The 23,422-nt window shown below is 35.5% G+C and overlaps 2 protein-coding genes across 9 annotated transcripts in view; both read right to left on the bottom strand.

Annotated features, from left to right (window-relative positions):
* Positions 1–1,545: 1,545 nt before the first annotated feature.
* LOC122717750 (WD repeat-containing protein 19) lies at positions 1,546–8,030 on the bottom strand. 2 transcript variants are annotated; one of them, XM_043942134.1, is made up of 19 exons: positions 7,723–8,030; positions 7,158–7,537; positions 6,864–7,074; positions 6,654–6,766; positions 6,176–6,593; positions 5,877–6,110; positions 5,662–5,787; positions 5,289–5,586; positions 5,029–5,227; positions 4,875–4,972; positions 4,473–4,755; positions 4,124–4,352; positions 3,815–4,067; positions 3,283–3,743; positions 3,114–3,210; positions 2,449–2,655; positions 2,090–2,376; positions 1,886–1,962; positions 1,546–1,806 (listed from the first exon to the last, which is right to left on the bottom strand). In XM_043942134.1, exons 1-19 carry the CDS (start codon positions 7,735–7,737, stop codon positions 1,692–1,694), a joined length of 4,101 nt encoding a protein of 1,366 aa, XP_043798069.1. In that variant the 5' UTR covers positions 7,738–8,030; the 3' UTR covers positions 1,546–1,691. The 2 variants fall into 2 exon arrangements, with proteins under 2 accessions (XP_043798069.1, XP_043798077.1); XM_043942142.1 differs by lacking the exons at positions 1,546–1,806; positions 1,886–1,962; positions 2,090–2,376; positions 3,114–3,210 and having other exon boundaries at positions 2,471–2,655.
* Positions 8,031–9,902: 1,872 nt separating this feature from the next.
* LOC122717725 (protein shank) overlaps positions 9,903–23,422 on the bottom strand; it is a 116,802-nt gene continuing 103,282 nt past the window's right edge. For 3 of the 7 annotated variants that reach the window (XM_043942065.1, XM_043942075.1, XM_043942086.1), the window contains 12 exons: positions 21,722–21,902; positions 21,235–21,554; positions 20,667–20,931; positions 18,325–18,940; positions 17,689–17,918; positions 16,742–16,918; positions 16,289–16,502; positions 15,997–16,198; positions 15,208–15,517; positions 14,610–15,103; positions 13,085–13,385; positions 9,903–12,931 (listed from right to left, as the gene is read on the bottom strand). In XM_043942065.1, coding sequence (XP_043798000.1) covers positions 11,688–12,931; positions 13,085–13,385; positions 14,610–15,103; positions 15,208–15,517; positions 15,997–16,198; positions 16,289–16,502; positions 16,742–16,918; positions 17,689–17,918; positions 18,325–18,940; positions 20,667–20,931; positions 21,235–21,554; positions 21,722–21,902 — 4,554 coding nt within the window. In that variant the 3' untranslated portion in view covers positions 9,903–11,687. The remainder of the gene's footprint in view (positions 12,932–13,084; positions 13,386–14,609; positions 15,104–15,207; positions 15,518–15,996; positions 16,199–16,288; positions 16,503–16,741; positions 16,919–17,688; positions 17,919–18,324; positions 18,941–20,666; positions 20,932–21,234; positions 21,555–21,721; positions 21,903–23,422) is intronic. The other 4 variants (XM_043942095.1, XM_043942121.1, XM_043942104.1 and 1 more) reach the window with 2 other exon arrangements.

The following is a 23,422-nucleotide window of genomic DNA, read 5'->3' as shown; positions in this document are numbered from 1 at the left end:
TTCTTTTTATTCCAACTTTTTTTCGTTGTGGTAAAATAACAGAATTATTTTTAGTACATTGCAATAGATCCATTAGTTAAAGATCCTATTTAAAATTAAATTAATGATTTCTCGATTACAATTATATGATTAATAATTATATTGTGCGTTGTTAATAAGATGGCACCAAATAAGATTTAGTCTTATTTAAAGATAAGTTAACCTACACACTCATATAGTCATTCGCATTCTTATAATTGAATTCATCGCATCTATTAACTACCATCGATAACATTTATTAGTATATGTTATATTTAATGAAAGTATAATTTATCACCTGTATCTTTTTGTTAAATCGGATACCAATTTACAATATAATAGAATACCTCCAATAATCTCGTATAATACAATCTCGTACAATAATAATGGAATCTTGATAACTCGAATTTTAAAAAAAAGCTGAAATTTTTCGAATTATAGTGATTGAAATTTTGAATGAGAGATTTATAAAGAACAAATGAAAATGCGACATAAAAGCTTTGTATAAAGGTTGATACTGTTTCAATTATAATGAAAGGAGTTTTTGACCATAAATTATTTATTACATATATATAAACATAATCAATTGAATTTTACTTTCTTACTTAAATTTTATTTATGAAGAGATAAAACTTTTTTGAAAATTTTTCTTATAAAATGATAAAATTTGATATAGAAACAAAAAAAAACAATTTTAATATTAGAAATGCATGAAATCAAAAGTTATATGTATTTAAAAATGCTTTATTTTTCGAATTATATCGATTTCTTTCATTGTCCAACCAAAAAAAAAAATTTTTTTCTATTAAAAATTATACGTACACATTATCGACAATTGGTAATTTTGATATTTGAAATCGGTATTCGTAATGACATTTTAACTATATACTATATACTATATACTATATATATAACTACATACTATATACTTTTAATATTTGTTCATAGAACATTAGAATATCCCATAAGTCCTTCGGAATTTGAATTCCGTCTAAAATAAAAAATATTCTTAGGTGATCGAAGTTACAATGATAATAATATAAGTATCATATTTAATATCTATCTTTTCTATTATAATTAATGAAAAGAACCAATATGACAATCAATAATGTAAATTTAAATTGTTTGTAACTTCATAAATAAACATCGATATTTTGTACATAAAAATATTTTTATATTTGTTTGACATCTTTAGAATTAACTTTGCAATAATGTTTCATAATATATTAATATCTTATACATATATTACACAATCATATCTTATACAAATATCTTAAAAAATATATTTATCTTGTTTAATTTGATAATGAATAAATTATTAAAATATTTACAATCAATGAAACTTAACAATATCTATCATTATAGCAATAAATTGTTCAATACACATAAGGAAATTAAATCATTCACAATTATTTAAAGACTAGTTTATTGATACTAATATCTACATATTATTTCATGTATGATTATTATTTAGATTTGTGCATGTGTTTTATATACTTTATGAAATTACATAATATGCTTCTTGTATTTAATTGTGTATTTAATTAATAATTCTTGTATTTAATCTTGTATTTAATTTAATTATACTTATATTGGACGGCACAATTCAATAAAAATGATAGTAATATTTTTATTTTTTACATTTCTACTAGATATAGAAGTTAGATTTTTACTTATGATTTTTCTTCTTGAAAATCGAGATAGGGATGAATATCAAGAGTGGATGAAATCATATTAACATCTATTTTTTCTGAGCACATTGGACATGTTTTCTCAGATTCAATGATCCTAATATGTCAAAATATAATACATAATACGAAATATAACTTTATATATGCATTATTTTAAAATAAGATATCATACATACCTTAAAAATTCACTTCTTATACAAGGAAAATCACATTGTGGACATACTGCAAAATCATCTTCAACAATATGTCGACCCTAAAAATTATCATGCTCAATTAAAAAAAATAAATAAAAAAATAAATAATAAATAAAAAATAATATATTAAATTTTAAGATAAATTAAATAACAATAACATCTAATAATATTTTAAAAAACACTAACTGTAGCTACACAAAAAGGTATTGTATTTTTACATTTGTCACAAGTAATTTCTGTCTCTGGAAGTTTACTTTTACAATATGGACATGGAGTTAAAGGTTCATCTTCAATTTCATTATCTTTTGATTTTGGTGGTTTTCTTACAATTGCTTCAATCTTTTTACTATACTTAGCATCAATTTGACTTCTGTATTCTGGACGCATCAACATAGCAGCATAATTAAATGCAGCATACTTTAATCCAGCTCTTTGACATTCTATTACAGTAGATGTTAAGATTGGAACAATATCTGAAGTAAAAAAGAAGATATATTAATAGATTATATTATTATTTTAAAATATATAAATATTTTTTTACTAACGTGATGGAAATTTTGATATATTATTGGCTACTCTTATTAACATACGAGCACCACGTAAATGATCATTTTTTTTTACATGAAGTCTAACAAGAATATAGGAATGTAAAAGTCTTAAATTATTTTGCATTTCTAAAGGTATATTAATCTTATTTTTTTTTAATTCTTGATACATGCCAAATAGAACATCATGAGCATTTCTATAATTTCCTATAAAATAAATTTATTTAGTTATTTAGTTTCAATATAAAAAATAAGAGGTTTTAATACAATAAAACAATAATATGAAATTGTGGAAAATTAAAGAAGTAAAAAACTTTATTTTCTGATTGTTGAAAAATTTCTAATATTTGGGAAAAAAAATAAAAATAAAAAAATTATCTAATATAGTATGATGATAAAAAACCATGAAAAAATTATTTTTAAAATATTTAAAATATAAAATTTACTATTAAACTGATAATAATCATAAATTAGTTAAAATAAAAAATAAATAAAATTAAAAATTAGTAAAATTTTGAAAACTTTAGCATTTTTAAAATTTTACTCCTTACAATTACAAATGATATATATATTATTTTGATATCATTTGATATCGCTATTATATATAATAATTTACAATTTATCATTGGAAATTATTATATAGAAATATTATATATAAAAGATACCATTAATTTGTTCTTCATTTGCAATTATAATTGCTGTTTTTGCAGCATCTTTATATTGTTTTCTAGCCATATATAATCGAAATAGATATTTAGGATCCTGTAACGAATATAAATAATCAACTATCAATCAAATTAATATATTATATATATTTTTACTAAAAAATAATACCTTTGGCAATCCATCTCCACCTAATAAAAAATCAATCAATTGATTTGCTAATTTATCATCTTTTGATGAAGCAACTGTATCAATAGCTAATGTAAGTACTTCATTTTCATCTGTTACCAATTGTACAGCTTTTAATAAATGTCGTAATGCTTTTTGATATTCTTTAGCATGGAAATAATATTTTCCAGCTAAAAAATTATTTTTTTGAGATTCAAAATGCATAGCAAGACTTTTGAAATCTTCTTTCCGTGAATTACTATCATCAATCGTATTTATTAAAATTTCTCCATATAATTCCATTTTTCCATGTTGGTTAGCTAATTGAAAAGCTTCTTCATGACAATTTGATAAAATTAAAAATTTAATTGCTGAATTATAATCATTCATCTTCTGAAAATATTTCGCGACCATTTTAGCTCCTTCTATACTTTTAGTTTGTTGTACTACTTCAACACTTCGAGCTAGAATTAAAAAGTTATATATAAATTCTAAATGATATTTAAAACATATATAATAATATTAATTATATTACCAGGATTGTTTAAATATTCCAAATTAATCCTAATTATGTTCTCGTAATCTTTTGCAATTTCATATGCCTTTGCTGCTTCTTCATATTTGCCTTCAGTTTCTTTGGCCTTAGCATATTGTATATTAATTTTAGCAGATGAAATTTGTGGTAAAAGCTGTCCCACTTTTGGCCAATTTTTTAATTTTATATATGCAGAAGCTGCTTTATCAAAATATTCAGCTTTTTCATATAATAAAGCTGCTTCATTAAATTGCTATAATAATAATTAATATATATATATGCTTGAAATATATATTTATAATCACATACCTTCATTGATTCTAATATTTCTGCACATTCTTTTCTTAACTGTCTTGAACTTTCATTATCCATAGCTATATTCACACCTCTTCTACTATCCCCACATCTGATTGACATTCTTGCAATTCCAGCAAGACATAGATTTCGATGATGAGGATTATATATAGTTGTATTATCTACATTATTTAAATCTACTAATCCACGTTCGTAATTTGTTAATGCTTTTGGATAATTACCCCTAAAAACATTTATATATTTCTTATCTATATATAGTAATAATAAAAAAAAAATGAATATAGAAATTAGTATTCAATTTTAAATACTAAACACAAATAATTTATAAATTTTATATTCTTACATAAACTCTAATTGTTGAGCATATTCTCTAGCAATATATGGAATTTCATCAGCTTTCAATTTTTGAGCTAAATTCAATGCCTGCTCCCATTGCATTAAATCTCTTCTCAAATATAAGGCTTGTACTGGTTCTGATGATTGTAAAAAAAATTGCTCTGCCTGATTGTAATTACCAAGTAAGATGCATGCATGTCCACATAATAATGGTAATTCATCTATAGTTTCCATGTTTTGTAATGCCCAAACCATTGCAACTTCTTCTAAATAGCGATAAATTCGAAGTGCTGTGATAGAAATGATTTAGAAATTAAATATATATATAATTTATATATTTCTTATTTGTATGTATAACGTAATAATAATAATAACGTAGTAATGATAATAACAAAGAAAAAACGAATACCGAAATCAATATTTAAATTTGCAATTGCATTTTCTCCTAATTTTAACCATGAATCTTTTTCATTAATTTTTTCACATGTGATCCATGCCTGTTCAAATCTGAAATACAATAGAATAAATATTCTATATTTAACAAATAAAAATATGATGTTTACCTTCTACAAAGAATTTGATTTTCTAATATTTCTTTCATTTTTGTATATTCTACAATATTTCCTATGTCTTCATGAGAAGATAATGTAATCTGCATTAATTTATTACTTGTTGAACTTAATGTCAGTTCTCCAGAATACATCAATAGCGGTAATGTTTCAGATGGTAGTTTTGTTGAGTTTATCTTTATAATTTTTATACCTATTTTCAAAAAATATATATTTGTATTTATATATTATGTGATTTTCAAATTTCAATTTACCTTCAATAAAATATTTTACAAATACATATGTAGTAATGACAGTTTTGTTATAAATAGCAAATATATTATGTTCCAAAATATTTTGATCCCAAATTAAACCTTGAATGCAGTCTAGACAATCAAGAATTTGTAAAACAGTTTCTTGCACAGGATTATAGATATAAACATCAAACTTATTATCTAAAAAACACAATTGTGTTCCATTTGTATCTAAATAAATTTCTTTTATACCATTATTGTGTATATGTTCAGTAGATTGACTAAAAATTTCTAGACAAAAATAAATTATGTGGCCCATCTAAATATATCATAAATACAAATTAATTTCAGAATTATTTATTTAAAATTTTATACATTTATATAAATAACTTACATCACTACCATAGATTAAAAAATCAGTACTGAGGGCATGGCACATTATTTTGTAATCTGAAGCATTTAAACTTGGGAACATTTTTGTATCTTTCCCTTCTTTTGTTAATGTTTGATCCATTTTAATCTACAAGAATAATATTTTAACATACACATGTAGTTAATTTATTAATATATCATAATATTAATTTGTATATATCTTAATATACTTGTTACCGAATGTAATTGTAATTTGCCATCAAATAAAACAGATGCATAAGTCTCATTCAATCGTATAGAATCTATTGTTGCTAAGTAATCTCTTTCAAAATGGATTGTAGTATTATAATTGATGCCTGATATGTCCCAGAATAATGCTCTATTATTTAAACCTACTGCTACATGCATAGGACCAATTGCTAATACTGATGGTTCTATTATAGTATTAATTATTATTGGTTCTGATTTCTCCTAAAAATTAATTTTAAATATTATAATTTTATAAATATAAATTTTTAATTTTTATGTGCATCTACCTTATCCAATGTATAAAGATAAATTGTAACTTCTGTTAAACTAGTAAGTAATGCAATTCTATTTCCATAAACGCTAAATAATCTAGGGATCTGTATTAAATAAACTAAAACATTTCCACTATAAGTCACAGTTGCTATCATTGTACCATCCATTGACCATTCTATTGTACTAATACCAGTTTCACCATTTATTGTAATCAATTTTTCAGTCTCTTCTAAATTTTGTAAATTATGTATTTTTATATTATTATCTCCACATGTAGCAATTTTTCCTATTACTTGACTTATAGCCAAATCAGTTAAGGAATCTTTATGATTCTTAACTTGAAATAATTCTTGGCCAACTTCTTTAATGTGAGTGGATATTGCAGTAAAATATCCAGTTTGAAAACCAACTAAAATATATCCATCCCCATACCTGAAATATAACATTTGGAATAAAAAAAGATAATTGATTTCTTAATAATTTAAATCTTACCATTTATAAGTAACAATAGGACCATAACGTTTTTGAAAAGCTAATTCAATAGGATTTTCTGGATCCAAAATATTATATAAAAATAAGGTAGTTTTACTAATAATAAGAGATACCTAGAAAACAAATAACAAAATAACACAAATTACACAGAAAATAAACACAGAAGTATGTGGTATTTTTATATATTATTAATTTATGAAAAAATCATACTGTGTTTTCACCCCCAACTCTGTGATCCATTTTCATTTCATTAAATTGAATATCAGATGCATCTCCTTGAAGAGGTATTTCACGTCTTGTATCTCCATCACTAGTACTAATAGTTAAAATCTTATCTTCACTGACCAATGCAAGAAGACCCTCATAAGACCAAGCACCACAAGTTATCTTTTTTTTGTGTTTTCCCAAAATTGGTATTCGTCTACATATTAATTCATTATTTAATATATATAAATATATAATAATATATAAGAGTATTCCATATAAAGAATCATAATAACATACTTTGAATTAATATGATCATAAAGTATTAAATTTCCTTTCTGTGTTCCTACTGCTAATAAACAAGTTCTTTTTGCCCATATCATACATGTTAATCCATCTCTTACACCAGCATCAATTTGTGTTTTTTTTCCAGTTGTTGCATCCCATAATATAATAGCAGATGAATTTTGAGATATAATAGCCAATAGATCTCCATCAGAATCCCATCCAAAACCAGTACAAAGACCAGCAATTTGAATACGTTCTTGTAAATCACCTTGTCTATCAAAAATAGCAACTGAGGAATCATAACCAGTAGTTGCTAAATGAGTACTATTACCAGGACGCCATGAAATGTAGACAGTACCAGAACCATGAGGTTGATATAATTGATAAAGAACCTGTACCAAAATATTTGACAAATATAATTATGAATAAAATAAATACTGATCAATATATTTTGAATAGATAAACATTTTCTTTATTATAATCTTTAAATATTTTTTATTATAATTAAAATTTTAAATGCTATAATTCAATAAACAAAAAAATTGTAGTCTTCTTAATAATAAATATATTAACCTACCTTCTCAGTCGACATTTTTGAAATTAAATAGTTTGGTGTTATAATCAAGAGAGCTAAACAGACTAATTGCCCAATAATATATATATAAGAACAGTTTGATGCCTCATAGTTAAAAGATTAATTTATTAAATGATATATTTTACATGTAACTTTATATTTCTTTTACTCGCCATGTTGTTTATATTTCGCTAAGCTTGATCAATTTAAAATTGTGTTAATTGTGTATACAATTGTTGCCATGGATATTAATAACTAGTATCGCATTTTATAATTTAATATTTATTTTCCTTTGTAGAGAAGTGTACGATATTTTATTGCTATATATATATATATATATATANTATATATATATATATATATATACAGCTATAAATAAATTAGAAATAAAATTTACAAATAAAAAAACAAATGTAATAAATATATAAGTGAGGTTCATTAAAATATGCCATTATTATTTGAACATGATCGATTATTATTTATCATCAAAAAATTGCACGTATTTTGCAACTCGTGATACAATATAATACAAAGATATGAATTTGCAAGATGATAAGTAAGGTTAAGAAAAAATAAATGGGTGAATGATTAAAATAAGTATATGCAAAAAAAATATGATTTAAAATTGAATTTAAATTGCATTCTTTCATGTCTAAAATGATAAAATATTTTGTAAATAAATGTATATACATGTTTTTGGATATTAAATGTATATACATATCAGGTATGTATGTAATTACATTAATACTTTATCGGTAATATCCATCAAAACATTATGTGATGATGATTATATCGAAAGGTTAAAATTTTAAATTTATTATTTTTAATAAATAAATTGAAACTATTGCAATATATTCGTTGTATCTGGATAACAAATGTTTATTCAGCTATCCAGGTTTATAAATTCATTTTTAGTTTTTTTCAATAATTTTTAAAATGTTTATATTTTGTTCACCATTAATAATGAACTCATACTGTTTTTGTTTAGGAAAAAATAATTATACAAGTATTGCTACGTAATTTTTGTTTCGAAATAAGCTATAAAACATTTTATCGTCTTACGTAACGAGATAAAAGTTGTTTAGTAACAAATTCTAGGGATATAGATAAACGAATATTATATCTTTTGAATAATTTTGCGCGAACTTGAAGCATTTTAAAGTGTAGAATAATCATATTATTCAAATATTATTCAAACAAATTTGATAAAGCGACGAAAACAAATAGTTTCAAAAATAGAACATTACAAAGAGTTGATGTGATATATAAATGTTATTTGTCGTGAAATGGATGTTAATTCTTCAATATATCATATAATTGATATATGATATCAATAATATATCAAATAAATTTTGATATATTACACATTTGGCAAGAATATTATAATTATTGGGTCATCTTGAAAATTTTTTCAAATTTTAAACAGTTTAATTTTTAAGAACATTATTCTACTGAATTTATTTTTTTTATTTTTTTTTCTTGATTTCAAAAAATTATGAAAAAATATTGAAATGTTTTTGAAATGATTTTAAACGATTATGAGATGTATGTAATCTTAATGAATGTTGTAAAAATAAATCATGAATGACTTTTGAATAATTGTAAGGAATATATTTGCAAACAATACCATTTTAAAAACATATTCAGCAGAATTATGTTTTTTTAAACGAATAGTTCAAAACTATATATGAACTTTGGAAAATATAAGATTCAATATATAAGATATACCATTTTTGCATGACACAGTATTTATATCTTTTAACTTTTGTATTTCCTTTTAAAAAAGTTTGCGTGCACGAAAAAATTAGTGTAATCGACAATGCTATTTGCTTAAGATCGCAAACAAAGATAAAATTGTATTCTTGAAACGTTTTATTATTACACGAGCCGTTGTAATGCGTACAATATTGCTTTACTGATCCGAATCAACCAGTCGATCAATCAGTTTTTGAAACGATATACACGCATCAGCGATTTTTCGTTTTTATCGATCGAAAACAAACAATAAAATATTTAAGGAACATTTAATACTTATCTTTAATATGATTTTCTTCGACTCAAAACTGTTTCATTCATGCTTCAACAAGCATGCATTGACTTAACATCATACTTCACTGTTTGTATATGAATATGATTTAACTTGAAAAGGCATAAAAACAATAATTAGGAAGGACGTTGCTTTCATGGATATCGCTTAAATCTATCGCGGTGATCATAAAAGTGATGATAATAATCGTTCCATCGTTATAGATATTTAATACGTAGCAATGTTGTTCAGTATATATATATACACTATGTAGCAGTGTCGCCGAGAGACGCGAGATTTTTTTTCTTTATTTCTTTCCTTATTGCCGATTGATTATTATATACTATATACAGGATAAATCAATACAGGTTGTTCGATTAAAAAAGAAGAATTAATTTTTGATTTTCTTCATTAAGAAATTGTTCAATCGAGGAACATTGCGTTTTCTTCTTTTGTGAATAAATACAATAGATATTATTTTTACCGAAGGAAATATATATCATAACGTGTTACATCTCGCGACTCTTAGGAGCCTGATTCAAATGGAAGGAATACGATCTATCTTACAAGCTGAATAATGTTGGTGCGTTAACGTAGTACAGTGCGCCTCTATTAACGCGATTACGAGCTTAGAGATAAATTCATACTCGTCGTAATGCTATTATTCGTTATTACAAACTAGAAACAATTTCTAATGACTTTGTGAATAGAACTTTTTAATTAGGCTCTTGAGCAGTCTAAACACGAGAGAAACAAAATGAACTCAATTTCGCGCGCGCGCGTTTTATTTTAGTTAACCCATTAATTCGGCATCTTTAATTATTTTTTTGCATCGATGCAAAATCGAATTCATGTTATGCTATTTCCGTTATATATATATATATAAAAAAAAAAAAAAAAAAAAAAAAAAAAAAATGAATTTCGATTAGCAGCACCGATTCATGTCTTAACACGATTTGATATTTCGATGCATTGTTTTTCGAAAAAATGCCTTTTTTTTTTATTTTGTTTCTTTATGCGATGGAATGAGAGAAGTTGATGGCGTTTAAGGATAAAGATCGTTACATGTAAAAGTATTAAACACGCGTCGTACTTCGTTAGAAATATGAAAAACAAACCGATATACGCTATACATTCATTCTCTACGTTTCTTACATACACACGCGCACTACATTCGCATCATGCACACGCATCTCATAGAACTATTCTTACTTTTTTGTTTTTTTATTTCTATGTCTCTGCCTCTCTCTCTCTCTCTCTCTCTCTCTCTCTCTCTCCCCCTCCCTCCCTTCCTCTCTCTCTCTCTCTCTCTGTTGCTCGCATACTTTCTTTTTTGTCTCTAATTACGAACTACAGTATGGTATATAGATCTTTTTTTCTCTCGTTCACCTCTTAGGCCATTCCACGAGACATTTATAATATTTTGACATTTACGAATGTGGTTCTATATCGTTTCGCAAGTAGAAAGCATTGCACGCACGACTTTTTAAATCTAACGTATCTGCGGTTCGTACAATTCATATTCTAAGTTTTACGGTAAAAATTCACTGAATACATCGTTCACTTGACTACCACAGGACCCTTGACCGGAGCACCACCAAACGGCGCTCGATCGAAGTATAGATAGTTGCGATAGAGACGACGCGCGCATTTGTTTTTTCTTAAAAAACTGCCCCTTCCCCACATGGGAAATATTATATCGGTGAAAAAATGTATTGCAAATAATCGCATTATTACGTTATAGGTTTTCGTTTAATCGTTCGGCCGAATGACGGAACAGATGATATTCAGGATTCATGGCGCTGTGTGCACAATTATCTCGGATGGAGAAAAAGGTTAATTACGGAAAGATTAAATTGACTCTGACAGATCGTGATCGAACAACGTGATCACACGACCCGAACGCGTCCGTTCATCGGCGATCGTTCGCGACTATTCTTCCTCACTGATTATGCAATCGTCCACCGGAAGCTTTTACTTGATTGTTGGTAACTTTCGGTATCGCCCCGATGATCTTAACGCGATTCTGTTGCTGTTGCGGTTGTTGTTGTTGTTGTTGTTGTTGTTGCGCTTGTTGTTTGTTGTCGCAGAATTGAGGTGGCGGTGCAAATACCAATTCGTCCCCATTCCCGGCAGACGGTCCCGCATTGAACTCAGGTGGCGGTGGTACGAACAGATCGTTGCTCTGTTCCTCGGCATCCGCCTCGATCGGTGGTGGTAATTGGGCCAAGCTGACTGCGTGCCGCGTCAATAATCCGCTGCCACCGTAGCCCGTTCTTTTCGGATTGGCCTCTTTTTCGACACTGGCCACATTGGAGAGCACCGTGGTCGGATGCTGGGCAGCTTCGTTGGCAAGATTTCTCGCTGTCGTGTCGTCGAAACCCGTCGGTGGACCTACCGGCACGTCTTGATCGGAGCTCACTCCACTCGAGCTATTGTCACCATCCTCGGCCAGGGATTGCTGCGTTTGTTGGAGCAGAAAGTCGTTCGGATGACTTTTCGAAGACTTCAATTGCGTCCTCACCTTTTGAATCTCTTCCACGCTGAAAGAGTGGGGCAACGAGCTGCTACCGGATGAACTGGAACCGGAAGTGTTCGAGTTGCCCGACGTTTCTCGAGTCGATTCCAACTTTTCCCTCGCAGCCGCCTTCTCCAATTCCTTGGCGATCTCCGACTCTCCGTCGTCGTCGGTCTCCTCCTCGCCCTCGTCGTTCTCCGACTCGGAGAGGCTGTAATCCGGCTCTGGGATCGGTGGTGCCGTGTTCGCCGCCACCACCGTGTTCCCGGTGTTGTTGTTAGCCACGGACGAGAGATTCGTGATCGAGGAACTGGTACTGATGCCTTTCTTCTTTCTCTCCCTGATGCCGATCGTGCTGTGACTTCTATTCGTCTTCAATGGTTGGGCGTATTGGTTGTTGGCCGACTGATTGTTGTTCACTTGGTTGTTGTTGCTCACCGCGTTGTTCACGTTCTGTTGGTTGTTCAACGGTTTGAACGTCGTGTTGTTGGTGGTGCGCAAGCTGTGCGACTTCCTCACGTGACAACGGGTCGTATGGGTTGGCAGGCTACGGGAACGATACCCCACAGTCTTCATGTCTTCCGGCGAGGCGTACAGTTTTGCGCTGTTCGAAGGTCGGAAACTCGACATCACGCCGTAACTTCCATCCACTGTCGCGGCTGCCAATTCTGAATAGAGCGGGAAAAAATACATATTATTATCCATCCATTGAAATTTATTCCAGATAAATAACGCCCGATTCGGTCAACAACGCGTCGAAATACGTGTGGAAGATATGTATGTATATATATATATATATATATGTTTATATATATATACACCTTTGACTTGTTGTATATGAGCCATGTTATCGTAGACAGAAGCCGGTGTGACTACATCCGGCACATTAGCGCCCACGTTTACTTTGACTACTTGGCCGACAGGTGGCGGAGGTGGTGGATGATTCGGTGGTGGAAGTCCGTTTCTTCCATTCAACGCGTTCACGTCCTCTTGGCTTCTATGCCCTTTCGGAGCTAAAATGGACGACTGCACCTGCACATTCAAGTCCGGCGTACTGTGAAAGTCTCGATGAAGATCGGAACCACCGCCCAATCCACCGAAGAATCGCACCCTCGAGTTCAACTGTGAACAAGCCGACAAATCTTATTGGAATTTACAACTCGTCGATAGAGAGAAGAAGAGCGTTCAACGAAACGGAAACAATAGCTGGATACATTAGCTGGATACACTACACTGCGACGAGTAACGCGATATTCGAGAATCGCGTTTAATAATCGAGATACTTATGTACACGTTTTCAATTGACGCGATTTAATTTCGTAAAAGCGGCAACACAAAAAGCAGGTAGGTTGGTAACTCGATCATCGTATCAACATGTGTCTATTTACACGCGATACTTTTCTCTCTTGTCTATCTGGTTCGTCTATCCTTTTTTACATTTTTTTTCGAGACGTCGAACAGCGCTGTATTCCGCCGGTATTTAAAACTCGCGACGATTTAAGACGCAAAATGGAAAATCGGTTTATTAAGCGCGTAAGGTTCGATTATACGGGGGAAACAGCTGCACGATCATGCAAAAAGTGTAAGCAAAGTAATTAAAACGTTCATTTCATGGATACACGTGGTTAGTTCTGCGAGGCGTGTTCATAAAGCTGAAAGTGATATCCGATGCCCTTTCGAACATCGGATTTTCATTAGCAAATGGCTTAGTCACCTGGAATCATGCAAGTCACGGACGCGCTAGAAACAAAGTATTTTCGATCAGTAATATAAGTCGTCCTCGTTGTCTCTCTCGTACCAGGAGCGTCCCTTGCTGTACACTCGTGCTGGCTTGCGAGAAAACTATAACACACATGCGTAAAAACAGCCACCGTCACCGCTAGGTAGCATGCATCGAGGAGTTTTAACCTCTCTGAAAAAATTCTTTGTAACTCTTGCGTCCTATATATATAAAGTGATAACGTTTAAACGATAAAGGATGGAAGGGTTAGCGATTAATCAAATGGCAAAAGATAATTCTACGAATATGAGGGTTATCAACAACCAACGAATCTACCGTTAGGTTAATATCACGAGAGGGGGGCGGGTGATTAAAGTTGCAATCGAAGTTCGAAGAGACAGTTTGCCGATTCTAAGGATTTTCCCGATTCGAAAGCGACATTATCTTGCATCCTTAGAAAAGGCAACGGAACGGAGCGAAATTCGTTCAAATTCTACAGCGATTACACCAAATCTACACCACGTTCGTACGATCGAAGAAAAATCATCGTAACCAAGGATTCGCTAAATTTCGGTCGAAAAGAAAGAAGATATGCGATTTAAATTTGGAGGGGAAGTATTCCTTACTTTGCCTTTGCGTTTCATTTCCGCTACGCTCGCGTATACCCTGCCGGTCTTTGCAGGCGAGGAAGGATGCGACTTGGTAGCTTGGCCAGTTTGAAAGTGAGAGCTCATCATGGACGAGCTGTACTGACCACTGGCACTACCTTGCTGCCGCTGAAATAGTTCCTGGAAGAAAGGAAGGACAAAGCTGAAGCCTCGGTAAATCTCGTGCAATCTGCCATTCGAGGAATAGTAAAGGAAAGCGGATCGATCGTTCGTGATCGCGAGCAACGTGATAAAATCGATTCCCTCATACGTACGCACCTCCAGTTCCGCGGCGGTGATCCTACTGGAGGTGGGCCTCGATCGGATACTGGCCGTTCTCGGTTGTACCGGTGTGTTTTGTCCGGTGTTGGGTCCGGTCGACGGTTGCTGGGGAAGATGGATAGACTCCGCGCTACTCGATTTAGCCCCCGTCGATGTGATTTCATCGCGGTCGTCTCTCTCCCCACCACCTTCTGCGCCCCACGAGAAAAAGTCGTTTTATCATCCGACCTTCTTCGTCGAATCCTCCTTTCGACTCGATTTCCAGTTTTTCTTTTCTTTTTTTAATTTTTCTTACCTAATCCAGCCACCATCGATCTTGCTCGCGCCCGGCCAACGCTCAGAGTCGTCTTTGGATCTCTTCGGGGCGGCATTGGGGCCGGTGACCTGCCCAGCGTGCCGCCTATCGCCACGTTGTTGTTACCTTTCCGCGGGAGGGTCGCGTACTGTCTCTGAATCGGTTGACTAGTTGGCAGAAGCGCTGCCGATTGCGAATTCGGAAGGCTGATCACCGGCGAGACCACCGTCATTCGTACCAACTCCCCCGATTTTCGTATCAGGTCCACTACGTGCTCGTGCGACGCCGTTGTCACGTCCTCGCCGTTGATCTGCGAATCGAGGTATCGAGAAGTGGAAATATATATATATATTATATATATAGAATTATAAATATATAAATATTATTAGTATATATAATATAGAATATGTATATATATGCATATATATATAGAATTATAAATATATAAATATTATTAGTATATATAACATAGAATATGTATATCTGTAATTCTATATATATAATATAATATAATATAATATAATATAACATATATATATATCTATAATTCTATATATGTAATATACATAATATATATATAATTCTATATATATAATATATATAATATATATAGAATTATAAATATATAAATATTATTAGTATATATAATATAGAATATGTATATCTGTAATTCTATATATATAATATATATATATATCTATAATTCTATATATATAATATACATAATATATATATATAATTCTATATATAATATATATATATATATATAGAAAGGAAGGCATGGCTCACTTGGATAAGGTAATCCCCTTTTCGAAGGCCGGCCAGATCCGCCACTCCTCCTTGATCGACGTCGTCCAGGTACTGCAAGGCAGGGTATCTGGCCGATGGCGTCAGCTCCATCAAAGGCGAGGTTGCCTTGGCGCCTCTTAACACGAATCCGAAACCCTTTCTGGAACGATGCAGCACCACGGTACGAGGCTCGGACGTAACTCTGGAGAAAAATCTGGGATAATTATTCGTTCCTATTCGAGAACATATTCGTTTATTCTTATTGCAAAGAGGTGTAACACAAACGACTCACGGTTTCTTCAATCTGGGAGCGGTAGCGAAATACTTGTGTTGCGATTCCCTACGACCCAACACCCTTGGATTGCGGCCGTCCCTCGCTGGCTGAGGACCCAACGGAATGTTGGTGTGGCGAAGCCTGACCTCTTGCACGCAGTGGGCCGGGAAGAGGCCCGTCCCCTGTCCACGGAGAACACCCTCGAGAAGGCCGCAATCGGTCGCCCCGGTCACTGTCCAAATCGCAGAAAGAAACGAACACCGATAGAACACCCTCTTCCCTTCCCCCTTTTTTTTCTATCGTTTATCGAATTTACACGAGTTCCCTCGTAAAAAAGAGAAATCAACGATCGCTCGTTTTTCCTTTCTTTATCGGCTACTCGATACTCGAGATACTGTGAAGGACGAAGGTGGAAATGGAGAGGCGGTTAGGGGAACTCGTAGAGAGAAGATAATAATCGGTGTCAAATACCTTCCAAGATATCTCCTTGATTGATATTCAGATGGCCTAGTATCCCGCTGTTATAACTCTCGACGCAGACAACCGTGGTCCCCGGTATCGATAGGGAATTGGTAGTGTCCGACTGCGAGGTCCCCACCCCTGAACTATCGCTAATCACGTCGGAAGCTGTGTCGCCGAGACTCTTGTCTAAAAAAAAATTCACGGAACAAGGGTGGTCTTGTTGAAATCTCGCCATTTTACCGTGTGCCTTTTCACAGCGGCGAACGTCATGCAAACGCTATATATATATATATATAAATATTATTAGTATAGTTATATATATATACTCTTAACGGGGTATAAACACAAGATGGGCTTGAGCTTTTTAGCTCAACGGTATCCGCCTTTCTTTCTTTTCTCTTTTGTAAAATTGCCCAAATAAATATATACGTGGTGGAGAGAGTCGGCTGGAATGTCCAGGTTATGCTACGTTAGCAAAGGCACAGAGCTGTGTATCTCTTAATTCGTCAATAAGAACGAGAGAAACGGTGCAGCAACGCGGCTTACCATTTCTGATGGTGATGATGGTTCGACGTTCGAGTCACGCCAAATATACAAATTGTACACCTGTTTCGCTTTCTCTCTCTCTCTCTCTCTCTCTCTCTCTCTCTCTCTCTCTCTTTCTCACAGCGTCGCACAAGGGGGCTCACGCCTATGCTCACGCGTTATGCTTCGTGTCCCAAACGCACGTACGAGGATCTCTCTCGAGAGGGGAAAGAAAAATCTTCAACGACGAAGGGTGTGCGCGATTCCGCAAGAAGAACGCATTCTCTCTCTCTCTCTCTCTCTCTCTCTCTCTCCCTCTCCGTGTGTATTCTCTGTAGGCGCGACAGACAGACAGACATACAAAGGAAGAGAGAGAGAGAGAGAGAGAACGTGGAAAAATAAACCTGGTATGCGTATGTATTTATGTATACCTGTGACGATGCTGGCGGAATCTTCACCGGACGGTTGATTGCTGCCTTCGGACAGGCTCGAGCTGGCCGAGCTGAAAGGAGCTAGACTCCTGCTGCTCGGCGAGGGCGAGGGCGGCATCTCCATCGTTCTGTGCATGTCGAGACGGTGTTGAAGCTCGAGCCGGTGTTCTTGCAGCCTCGTCAGACCCTCCATTCTTACGTTCTGATAGTTCTCCGCGGTGGTCGGTAATCTTGAAATGGAGCGTATTACACTTCGTATAATACCGTCGAACGTGACTGAACACGATACTCGATACGCGATACACGATACTAAATCTCGCGAGATTAGCGTAAATTGTCTTTGCTTTAAACGCGCGTATCTCCCCTCCCTCCCTCCCTCCCTCCCTCCCTTCCTCCCTCCCCCTATCCAACAATCGATCCAAACAATTTTTCTCGGAGATTAATGTCGGGAGAGGAGGGAAATATATATATATATATATATAAAATAAGTACGTGGGGATCATGGATATATCTCGACCTTGAAGATCGACGGAACTTAGATACTTAAATTTAGGAAGGGATAAGGGACAAGAGAGAAAAAGAAGATCCCGATTTTATTGACCGAGTTGTTTGATCGCAAAGACAGTTTATGCTTACCTCGCGTTAGGATCCCTCAGCGAGTTCGGGCTCTGGTAATCCGAGGACGGTATTCTCTGTATCTGGTCGTTTCTGGTCGTCGGTTCGATGGACGGTACTCGGGCGTGATGATGATGATGAGGAGTGTCCCCCGCCGTCCTCGCGATACTGTTCGCGTACTGCTCGGCGGACGGTATTCTGGTGAGGGTGCCGGTCGGGTATTGCTCGGTGGACGGCACTCTGGTAAGCGTACCGGTGGCGCTCGTTGGGTATTGATGATGGTGATGGTGGTGGTGATGGTGGTGGTGATCCCCCGTGGACAGCCTGGTCACTGCGTTGGCGGAGGCGGTCGCTATAGGGCTGGCGTATTGTTCCGTGGACGGTACTACTCTGGTCGCGTATTGCTCGGCGGACGGTACCCTCGTCACCGCGTACTGCTCCACCGAGATCGTTCTGGTCAGGCTACCTCCTCCTCCTCCTACTCCTGCTGTTCCGCCAGAGGCGTGTTGCTGTTGTTCAGCGGACGGTATCCTGGTCAGGGTGCCCAGGTTGCTGGCCGAGCAGCTAGTGGTCATCGTGCCTCCGAACGCCACCGAGCGCCGTTTCGGGTTGTAGCGTGGCGGCCCTTTAAACGGTACTGGAAAATCGAGGGTTGCAAGGTTAAGTAAAGAAAGGATTACTTAGCCTTACAATTAGACGCCGCTCTCCCAACGCGTGTGTTCGTTTTCTTTCTCTCTCTTTCTTTCCCTATTCGCTCGCGAGTTCGAAACTGTGTGCGTGTGTATGTATATATGAGATATATATATGAGAAATAGTGAATTTTTGCCAAAAAAAAGTTTGCTCTCGCTCGCTCTCTCTCTCTCTCTTTCTCGTCTCTTTTTCGTCGTTACAAGCGTTACTGGCGGATTTAGGCACGCATACACGCATACACGCACGCGTATTGTTAACAAATTGTTAAACTCGACGATCGAACGGCGTTATAATAAAACGTGGTTAGTTATACAAGAAAGCGGTGAGAAGCACACGCAGCAGTCACGCATTCCACGGGATATTGTTGTTGTATATTGTATACGTTTTGCACGATACAATGATACAGTGATTGTTGACGAAGGCGAAAAGTGATTAAAAACCGAGTCGTTCAATTTCGGCGCTTTTTTCGGGTGATCGAGTTCACCTTCGAACGGACCTTTGAATTTCTCTTCTTCCTCGCGCTCTTTTATTTTCATTTGTGCGCGCGTCGAGAGATACTTCAACGGGCCGAGTCGATCACGCGTTACACACAAAGTAAAGTACTACCAAACATTACTGGTCAACTTGTCCCGCCACTTCGATGCTGACGGATTTTCGTCATGCTCTTTTTTTCTCTCTTCCATTTTTAATCGATATTTATCGAGGTTTTCGAAGGGAAATCCGTGAGCAGCAAAGTCGTCGACGAGATCGAGATATACGGGCGGCATCGTTAGTATTAGTTACTCAAAAGCGATCAAACTTTAGTCGTTTTATATATATATATATATATATGTATGTATCATATAAGTATACAAATGCTCGATGCTCGACGTCTTACAAGACCATCACCACCAAAGATCCCATCAGACAATTGTTACAATTTTACGGTACTTTTGTCATACAGCACAGAGACACAGAAACACGCACAATTACATATAGATTATACGTATACGTAAATATATATATCTTTCGTATATTATATATTTACACCATATTTGGACTATAGTCTACGATTATATACTATCTACTCCTCGCTACGTTAACTAGCAAGCGCTGAAGCGTGTTGTCTTGTTGGAAAGATGAAAGGAAAGAGAAGGAGAGAAAAAAAAAAAGAAAGAAAGAAAGAAAGAAAGAAGCATTCTATACAATTCGATGTTACATGCACATGCCAATGTTAAGATTCGTGACGTGCTCTATATATATATATATTTAAAAATTTTTCCGAACGATCCAAGTTATCGTTTCATCGGATATAACGCGTTCCTCGTGCCATCTCTTAACCTTCGCCGCGAAACCATTCGTCTCGCCGATTCCGTCTCGGGCCCGTTACCGATCGATACCAACGATATCGTCTTTATCGATCTCCCTTTACACTTATTTCTTGCTCCTCGCCAATTTCCCGGGAAAATCGATCGTCGCCTAAACGCGATCTAATCGGATTGGACTCGAACGATCGGGGGAAGCTCGAGACACGAAAGAAGAAAAAAAAAAAAAAAAATGTATCCATCCATCCACGATCGCGAGAGGTCAATTCTTTTTCTTTTCTCGTGGAAAAAAAAGGAAACTCGCGCTCAGTCAATTTCTCCTTCACCTATCATCTCATCGTTGATAATCTCGCCCCCTCGTCAACTCACCAACTTCTTCCGGCTGATAATTCTTAATGACCTCGGCCAGCTCCATGTTTCCAGCGATCACCGCTACCTGGTAGGGCGTCTGGTTCGCGTAATTCAGGCTGTCCTTCTGCGCGCCTCTGAACAGCAACTGGCGTATGCACGACGAGTCCGTGTTGTTCACAGCGCAAACGTGCAACGGCGTGTTGCCGGACGCGTTACGCGCGTTCATGTCGGCACCGTAAAAAAGCAAGTGATCCAGGTGTTGGACCAAGTTGTTGCGGCAGGCCTGCGAACACGCGAGGGGGGGAAGGTTATCGCGTTATCGATTATCGAAGTGCGGATGTGCGATTATAATTATAAAACCGCGCAAACCCTCTCTCTCTCTCTCTCTCTCTCTCTCTCTCTCTCTCTCTCTCTCTCTCTCTCTTTCTCTCTCTCTCTCTGTCCTTCAAACCTTCTCCTCCTCCTTAATCCCTCCTTTTTTTCGAACAAGGGGAGAGTGCAGACGCGTCAGTCTGAGTTATTGGAAAAAAAAAGAAAGGGGGGGAGAGAGAGAGAGAGAGGAGGGTGAAAAGGTGAAAAGCGAGACCTGATGCACTTCCTGCCATCCCTGCAAATCCTGGGCGCCTATCGTCGCGTGGTCGTGGAGCAACGTTTCGCACAGCATCGGATCGGTTTTGTAGATGACGCTGTAGTAGAGCGGCGTTAGCCCCTTCGTGTCCTTGTAATTGGGGCTTGCGCCGAGCTCGAGTAACGTCTTCACAGCTTCCAAACTGTTCCGCTCGACGGCGCGATGCATCGCCGTCAGGCCCTCCTTCGTTCGATAATCCAGCAACGCGCCACCGTTCACCAAGGCTATTATCACCTTCGAGGGTTTCTTCAACGTGGTGGCCAAGGTGAGGGGAGTCTCTGCGAACGATTTATTATGTCTTCGTTGTATTCTAATCAGAATCGTACGATTCTCAACAGATAGGGAAAAGGTTGAATTCGTGAAAAAATTTTGCGTAAATGAGATAAATTTTTTTTTTTTTTTTTTTTTGAGAAAGATAAGAAAAGGTAAGAATTTTTTTTTTTACCTCCAGTTTCCTGGCAGTGGAAATTAGGATCCAGACCCTTGCTGCACATCTTGGCGATCTTCTCGACCTGGCTGTTTGCCACGTACTCGAGCAACCTTCGCAAATTCGTCCTCGTGTGCATCGCCTTCAACTGTTTTTCATCCAGGTGCAGCATCTTGTAGACCCGTCTTTTGTACTTGAGCTGCGAATTAAAAATGGGATCGTGGCGTAGGCTCTTTGATCATCGTGACATTACGGACGATAGAGATACGATAGAACATATACACAGGTGGAATACCTGACCTCCTTCCCATTTACACGTGGCATTTATATAAGTCGCATGTATGAATTTTTCTATATTACTTTACACGTTTTGAATATTTTTATTCGAAGATTTTTAAAAAGAAAGGCGAGTACAAGTATAAAAAGCGATATATATATATATATATATATATATTAGATTTCCATAATTAGAATTAAATAAGATTACGAAAAAGATGAAAAATTACAGGGAAATTTTGGTCAAATGTGCGTTGATATTTCCTATGAAAAAGTATTTAAGAAAAAAAAAAAAGATTCCCCTCCTCCAAGAGAAAAAATATACCAACATTTCACGCCTCTCCCGAAATCGTTCAACTTTTATCTGAAAATTTATTTTTCGCCACGGAGGGAAACGCTTGACGTAAATCAAGATTTAATGTCACGTGAAACGTTCTATACGCAAAAAAAGAAAAAAAAAAGAAAAAAAAATCGCAGAGTACAGCGTACACACTCTCCATTTATTTTCGAAGTGGGCGTTTCGATACGAAGTCTCGTGAAATGCCACGAGTCTAACCCTTCCTGCACACCCACCTAATAGAGAGTCCGATGGGAAGAGAAGAGAAGCTCATTTTTCCCCCGACTCACCGACCCACGAGAAACATACCGTATAGAAGGGCAAAACGTGTATATATATATATATATAAAATTATCCCGGTTTAATGAGGGATTCGCCGTGTCGCTTCTCGGTGGCGTTACATCTTCTTCTTTGTAATTATCGGAGGCGTCGTGGTTCGAAGCGTTAGATTACCGACGGATAGGCAATATTGCCTGCGCTAATGACTACCGTTACCACCAATTATGATTATCCACGGGATCCGGAGTCGCGATGTAAATTAGAGACAGGACGAAAGATTTCTCGTCCCTTATCGGCCGTGACCAACACCTCGCTCTTTTTACGCAACTCGGTCGGTCGGTCGGTCGTTAACTCGTTCCCCCGCGCACGAGAGAAGCCCGACGACGCGATGCGAACTCTGACTCTTGGCGAGCAAAGAGAATCGTCGGATACCAAGGTGATCTCGGTAATACTCTCGGCTTAACGGTGGTGTTGAGAGAGGGGCATCACGGGACGCGTATCCTTCCTATTTTCCGCGCGATGGAAGAACCGTGGATGGCTCCGTGACTCGAACCGTCGCTCGCCCGATCACGTTATTACGAAGGCAACGGTTCTCATCATCGCGACGGGCGATTTTCGCAGCGTGCGTTTAATCACGTTTTGCTTCTCAGCTCGATAATAGCGTGTAATCGGTCGCTTTGACGAGGAGTTCGTTTGAAGAAGGACTTCTCGTTAATTGCCTCGCTTTTCGAAGTATCGAGAAATCTGAAACAGCGTGGTTCGTTCGTAAACGGATCGAAATCGAATCGTTTCTCGAGGAAGCGAAAATTACGTAAAAGTCGGGTAGG

The sequence above is a fragment of the Apis laboriosa genome, unplaced genomic scaffold (genome assembly GCF_014066325.1).
Source record: "Apis laboriosa isolate Shangri-la unplaced genomic scaffold, ASM1406632v1 scaffold11_cov152, whole genome shotgun sequence".
NCBI lineage: Eukaryota > Metazoa > Arthropoda > Insecta > Hymenoptera > Apidae > Apis > Apis laboriosa.
Note: the sequence above shows the minus strand (reverse complement) of the source record. Positions and strands in the feature narration are given on the sequence as shown.